The following is a 7,654-nucleotide window of genomic DNA, read 5'->3' on the forward strand; positions in this document are numbered from 1 at the left end:
TTTGCAATATAAAATTGCCTGTTTACACAAACAAAAAGATTATTGATATCTTTAAAATTATATTACCTTCCCATAAATTATTACTCCTGTTTGACTCCTCTTTTTCCTAATTAATTGAAAACACCCATTTTCAAATGCCTTTCTGGGAAAAATATATTATTGCTTATATTGTGTAAATCGTTTTTAATATAGAAATACCAACATATTCTAAAAATTGTTTTATAAAAAACATAACGGAAGAATTATGTTGCATGTATAAACAAATGATGTTCTCAAAATACTAACTTACTGATTAATATAAGAGCTAGTTTGACATTCAATTTGATTCTAAATATAAAATCCAAATTCACTCTATCTCTCATATTTAATCTATTTTTTCTAAAATAATCCTTGTAATAGTTGCACATGTTAAATGTTTTACCAAACAATAGTTCTGACTAATACACATAATTAGCAAGAGTACATTACGAAAGACAACACCTGTTTATTACAAATAACTAATTTAATAAGTTTTTTTAATCTACTCAAATTAGTCAGCTAACTCTTATATTAAAGACCGGAGGCAGTCTATGGTAATAAATTAACCCATTTGATCATATCCATCTATCTAATTTATACTATTATACTCCATCTATCTTTTTTTATAAGCAACTTTGAATTTCATCACATGGATAAAAAATTTAGTTAAAATTGGTTAAAGATAATAAATCAATAGAAATTAGAAGTTCTTTATCTGAGATATCCTTATTTATGGGAGAGAAAATAAAAGAAAAAAATTACTATAATAAAAAGAATTATAAAAGAGAGAGAATATATAATGGAGAGATGATGATTTAGAAAAAAAGATAATAAATACATTGATAATTAATGAAATAAAAAAAATTGTTATAAAAATTTAAGACAAGTTGCAAGTATTGTTTATATTTCGAAGGGGGGGTAGCATTCATCAGCAAGATATTCGATAATATTAATTTCCCCAGCCACCCTGCCAGAGAAAAGTAACATATTTAATGGTATTGCGTAAAATACCAAACCCATTTTGCAAAGAGAGAATGCCTCTCTTCTCATCTTTACCGGCCCCATTCCAAACCCCTAATCCTTCCAATCAGTATTAATAATTTTATATTATATACAATTTTAATTTTTAATATAAGAGTTAATTTAATTTTTAATTTAGTCCTAAATATAATATCCTAATCCACTTTGTTTCTCGTATTTTTTTTTAAGTAGTAACTGTAGTCATTGTATTTGTTAAAGATTTTATCAAATGATAGTTCTAACTAATACACATAATTAACAAAAGCAATCTAGGGATGATAATATCTATTTATTAATATTAACCAACTTAACAAATTTTTTTAATATACTTAAATAAGTTAATTAACTTTTATACTAAAAACAGGATGTAATATTTTAAAACAATTCAAACTGTTTTATTCTCTCACATAAGCCATGTTCATGGGCGATGCCGGCGAGGGGTTTCTCCACTTCTATTCCTCTCCCTGTGCGTCCACTTTTTATCGCCATTGAGATTGAAATTTATCATAACATAACAACAACAATAATAAACTAGTGCTTTTTATCTCACGATAATAAAAAAAATCTTTTTAATTGAAAATTGTCCTTTGCTATTATTCTCACTTCTTTTCTTGTGGGTCAAAAAGGACATCTCATTTGAACATGCAGGATCAGTTGTCAACCCAACATCTTACCAAATCCACCAAATATTTAACCTGTTAGTGGGAAGTGGGAACAACCACACCAAACAACAAACAAGAAAATCTAAACAAAGAGAAAATATATTAGATGCACTGGAGTATTTTATATTAAAAACCAAAAGTAGTAGTATTATATGTGTATTTTTTCGATCCTTAATATAAAATCTAATTAAAAAATTAATATTAATCATATATATAAAAGGGAGAATTTCAATTAAATCTGGTTAAAATATCAAAATCCAAATTCAGGCTTACAATTTTAACAAATTTCTAATTAGGCCAAGAGGCTTTATTGGGGATTTTTGAATGTTTTTAAAAGACTAAAATACCCATTTAAAGTAGCAAATTGGTAATTAGGCCAATCAATTTATAATTTAAACTTTTTTCCTTGAGATGCCGCTAAATGAACCATTAGCTTCACGTGTTTTTACTTTATATGTTGTTAACAGAGTAAAATGTATGATTTTTTTTTTTGTATAATTTTATATTAAGAAGTTTATATTACTCTATCCATCCCATGAAATGTTGAAAAAGTTATTTAAATTTCTAATACAAACTCATATTAATTATTAGTAAGAATGTTAGCAATAGGATTATAAGATATAAGAGCGTTTATATAGTAGATATGACAAAGAATTTAAGAAATGACAAATTTGATATTGAAATATACTAATACATTAAGACTCTGATTTTTCAATTATAAGAAAAAAAATTTCCTTTGAAAAGTTATTAATTTAATATTGTTGGAATCAAGTAATTAAAAAGTCCTATTCCCATTACCAAAAAAAAAATCCCTGCTCTCATAATTTTCTTATCAATATATCAGAATTAGTATAAAATATTATATTATGCATTGTCAATTTTTTGCTCTTAGTATTTTCCCATTTGTTATGTAAAACATTTTGTATAAATAAATACTATATATAATGAAAAGTTTTCATGGTTTAAATTTTTTCAAAATAATATTATTTTACATTATAAAAGGGCATTGTAGTCTTTAAATAATATTTAAAAATTCCTAACAAGGCCTATTGGCCTAATTAGGGATTTGTTAAAAATATAGGCCTTAATTTGGATTTGAATATTTCAATAAGATTTAATCAGGATTCTCCCTATATAAAATGTGTTTCATATATTTGTTAATTTTTTTAAAATTAATCTTATTCTTCCAACAATAATAAATAGAAGAGGGAGTGAGGGAGTTAAAAAAATACTTAAGATGTTTAAAAAAAACATATCATATTAATTAAGTTAACTAATATTTTTAATTTACTTAATTTTTTTGACCAGAAATTTACTTAAATTAATTAAGTTGTATATTAAAAAATGCAGAGTATATGAAACAAAATTTTAGACAGCCTAGTAATCATCAACGTTGAGATGTTTGTAAAAATTAAAAGGCGGCAAACTACAAATAAATTGCGCAACATGGTTAAGTTGAAAAATTGAAAACCCAAATTATGAGAGCAGAAAAGATATATAAAGTGATTCGCATGAAAAAGCCTCCAAGTTTTACTACTGTGTTATTAGATTAGATTCTTTTTGACTCTCCATTTCCCTCTAAAGCCTACCCTCACAGCTTTTGCAGCGTTCGTTGGCGGATTAGAAGGGGCAAAGCGAACCCTAGAAGGTGCTTCTGCTTCTGCTTCTGCTTCTGCTTCACCTTGGAGTAATCGCGGATCAGAGGAGCTTCAGCCATGGAAGCACCTAGCTTGACTTCCTTTTGGGGCTTTTTCTGTCTTTCGCTAGCCCTAGCCATAGCTCAGCTCGTTTCTGCCAATTCCGAAGGAGACGCACTTTACACCCTCCGGCGGAGCTTATCGGATCCCGATAACGTGCTTCAGAGCTGGGATCCCACTCTTGTTAACCCTTGCACCTGGTTCCATGTCACCTGCAACCAGGATGGTCGGGTCACTCGAGTGTATGCCCTTTATCCTTCTTTATTGGCTGTGTTTTCTTGCGTTTGTTGGTTGTTAATGTTGTTTAGTGGTGATAACTCATCCTTTTTATTTTCCTTCTCCTTTTCCAAGGGAAAGGATTGGAAATTTGCTTGTTATGCTTAATGGGGCCAGTCTGCAGCCTACCTTCTTTGTATTGGAGGATCTTCCTTTTGCAATATGTTTGTTAATTGCTTGCTTTTTTGTGATTTTACTGCCTCCTTTGCCGTCTCTAAGACATGTATGCTCAAGCGTCTTGGCATATTTCTGTTCTTGTTGAGCTCTGTCAGTGTTATTTGACTTCAGAATCACGTGGTTATCATGGATCGGCTCAAGGAGGAGGCTCCATGAAGAGGGAGGAAAGTACATCATACATACTACTGATATACTTATGCTCTGGATAGCTTCTATTTTCTTTATCTTTCATTATTCTGGGGGTTGAATGAAGTTATGGTTGGGCTGAATTTCATTACCCGCTTCTACAAATAGATGTTTGCGGTCAATTTGCGAATGTCTCTACTTTTGACTGTTTGTGATTAACTACATCTTATCATGTTTATTGACTTGCTGTTGGTAGTTCTCTGTGATACCCCCGTTCAGGTTCTGCATATCATACGGTCTCAATACATGTTTATTTTCCAACAATATCTCATGAGTTGTGGACTTGATCTGTATCTAGATTTGTTTATGACTTGAGCTATAGTGCCCCTGAGAAAGATTGATTTTGCTATCAGTTCCCCACTTGATGTTGAAAGAGTGACCCAAATTACGGAATTGATTGAAAGCGGTCTGCTTCTCTCACTTTTCGAGTTTATGCTAACATACTTATGATGCTTTCTGCAGGGATCTTGGTAACTCGAACCTATCTGGACATCTGGTACCTGAACTTGGGAACTTAGAGCATCTACAGTATCTGTATGTTGTCTCGGATGATTCTGATGGTTGATCGTTGTGTATTGATGGACTCCAAATATTTGAAATGCCCAAATATTTGTTATTGTTGTGTATTACAGTATTTTTATAATTTTCATTGATATCGATTATCGACTCCAAGCTATATGCTTATTGTTGCTGCAGTGAGCTGTACAAAAATAACATTCAAGGAACTATTCCTCAGAGCTTGGAAGCCTCAAGAGTCTCATTAGCTTGGACCTTTATAACAACAACATATCAGGGACAATTCCTCCTTCATTGGGGAAGTTGAAGAGCCTCGTCTTTTTGTAAGTCCGCTTAAATTCATTCATGACTCCTCTTGAGCATAGTTGGTTGGGTTGTGCTTGGCTCTAGTATTCTTTCGTCCCTGGGAAAATTTCAATTTTCAACTATAATTTACTGTGCGCATTCAGATTCTTTAGTTGCATGGTTTCTTGAATGTTTGGCGGGGGTGCAGAGAGTAAAAAAATCTTAGACTCTGTTTAGGGATTGATCTTGTAGGGATATAATTGAGCATTATGTGGCATAATGTTTGCTACATTAAATACATAAAGAAATGATGCATTAAGCTCCTGCAACACACGAACTTTAAGTCATTGTTTGGAAGGGGTCAAAGTGGAGGGATTGATCTCGGAAAGAATGAAAGGTGGTATCTTGCTTAGTTAACAAAGGAGGACATATGGGCAATTAAAAGAAAGACTATTTGACCTCAATTCACTGAAATTGATCCCTGGGGGCAGCAGCAATGTGCTTAAACTGGGATTCATCGAGTCCCAAGATTTGTTTATTTGATCCAAACTTGATAGCTGAAAAATCCTATTAATGCCAAGAAGTTGTCAATATGAACATATAGTAGATAATGATTTAAGCAATTGCAAATAACCATTGATACTATTCTAAATTATTTGGTGGTGACACAATGTTCTAATGCCTACTTGCTACTCTTGGTTGTCATACAAATTCAGCAAATTGCATTTCTCTTATCATCATCTTCTTTGCAGACGTCTTAATGACAACAGATTGACTGGCCCAATCCCTAGGGAACTTGCTGCTGTTTCGAGCCTTAAAGTAGTGTAAGTTGAACTGTTTTTATATGTTGTCACGATTCTTTGGTGGTTTTATGGTCCATTGTGCTTTAAAACAAGTAAACAATCTTAACATTCTCTTTTTCTCTCCAGGGATGTCTCCAACAATGATCTGTGCGGAACAATTCCTACAACCGGACCATTTGAGCATATTCCATTGTCAAAGTATGTTCTCAAATATATCTTATTTTTAACTTGGAAAGTTAGCACTTTATTTTGCTGCTCCTTCGCTCTCCCTCACTCTCTCTCTTCCTTAAACATTTAGGATCTTCCTGTGTCTGCCATTAGACTGCCATTTGTGCCCTTGTGTTGCTTCTTGAGTAATATGTTGCTTGCATCTTCATATGCTTCCCATGTGGACTACTAAAGCCATAGATGTGATTTTACCTTTTGTAGTCTATCTTGCATACCACGTTTTCAAAATTTTGCCCAAAGTTATTGTTTTTCTCTCTCGCAACTTGATTCAGATAAACATTCTGTGTGCTCATGCCCACTGGTGCTGGGTTTGCAAATGACTAGAAGAGAATGCCATTGAATGTAGGAAGTATAAAATGTGGTGTAAAACGGCCATGACTATGCTGCCTCATTGCTATTCCATTTTTCTTCTGGTCATTTTTGTTCACCATGCTGCCTCATTGCTCTTGTTTTGCTATCCTTGTTTTTGAGTTGATTGTGTATTACCAATTATCATTGTAAAACGCATGAGATGAGAAGTGTATCATACACTCTGATCGTCTCACATACTGTCAAGTACAGAAAAACTGAGATTATGTTGACCCCCTGAACAAGGATAGGAATTCTGCTTGAATTAATTGGTATTTGTGCCTGAAACTCTGTATCCTTGGGAGATCAATTATCTATCTTCAGAAATCCTGATTTGTTCCTTTAGCTATCCCAGCAACTTCCAGTCCATTGATTTGGAAAAGTGCAATAATGTTTTCCTATTAGGCCTTTTTTTTTTTTAAAAAAAAAAATATCAATCACCGGCAGCATACAGTCCATTGATTTGGAAAATAAAAATTTTTTGCGTTCTCTTTAAGAGTTTATTTCTCTACCAACTTGTTGTTTTCCTGCCTTTTTTTTTTTCCCTCCAATACGGGAGATGACCTTATTTTGCTTCAATCTGTAGCTTTGCAAATAACCCTCGGTTGGAAGGCCCGGAGTTGCTGGGACTTGCAAGTTATGACACAAACTGCTCGTGAATAGAAGAATGTCAGGAGATCTTAATCTGCATCGAATTATGTAGTTATGTATTCAAAAATCGAAAGTATTACCTCATAGAGTAATGGGCATGGGCAATGGTATATGTAATGGGTAGTGTGTGTAAATTTTACAAACTTAAGTATATGGGCATTGTAACTATTGCGGTGATCTTCTAATGATGTCGAAGACAGATTTGTGTTGGTGTAACACTAGAAAATGAATCCTCATGTACTTGTCACTGATCAAACCTATAACTCTTAAATGGCAATATATCTCCAATATTTTTAGGGCCTGCTGGAAGCGTTCACACTGTATTGTGATATGATGATATTGAACATTTGTTTTTGTTAGTGTTGGAACTGTATTTCGGCTTTCTCTTATGGGCTTCAAAATTTTGTGTTTTAGAGATGGCAATGAGTAGTGTTGTCATTTCCGTTTTAAATCATTATTCGGATTGTGCCGCGGAAAAAAAATCATTCGGATCCAAAACGGGGTGTATTACTTGATCTGTACAAAACTAATTGATCTGAACTTTTTTACAGTGTGTTGTACGCAGGACTACATGGTATCTGAAACATTGTCGTTGTAAATTATGTAAACCTTTGAATTGTAAATGAGTAAGCCTTTGAAGCTGATGAGGGAGGAGTTTTGGTGAATTGGAGTTGATGGTGCTACCTTGTGCATTTACATTTGTTGGCTTCCGAAACCTTCTCACTTATTTTAATTTCCATTTGTTTTTGTTTCTATCATGCGCCTTTATATCAAATAGGTGACTTGC

At 32.8% G+C, this 7,654-nt stretch overlaps 1 protein-coding gene across 1 annotated transcript; it reads left to right on the plus strand.

Annotated features, from left to right (window-relative positions):
• Positions 1-3,240: 3,240 nt before the first annotated feature.
• Positions 3,241-7,226, plus strand: LOC114752537 (leucine-rich repeat protein 1-like). Its single transcript, XM_028941279.1, is given in 7 exon segments — positions 3,241-3,639; positions 4,499-4,570; positions 4,733-4,767; positions 4,770-4,875; positions 5,590-5,661; positions 5,767-5,838; positions 6,803-7,226. Coding segments are annotated over 7 exon segments (654 nt in total). The 5' UTR covers positions 3,241-3,415; the 3' UTR covers positions 6,876-7,226.
• The last annotated feature ends 428 nt before the right edge of the window (positions 7,227-7,654 follow it).

The sequence above is a fragment of the Neltuma alba genome, unplaced genomic scaffold (genome assembly GCF_004799145.2).
Source record: "Neltuma alba isolate B1F8T4 unplaced genomic scaffold, ASM479914v2 tig00007427_pilon, whole genome shotgun sequence".
NCBI lineage: Eukaryota > Viridiplantae > Streptophyta > Magnoliopsida > Fabales > Fabaceae > Neltuma > Neltuma alba.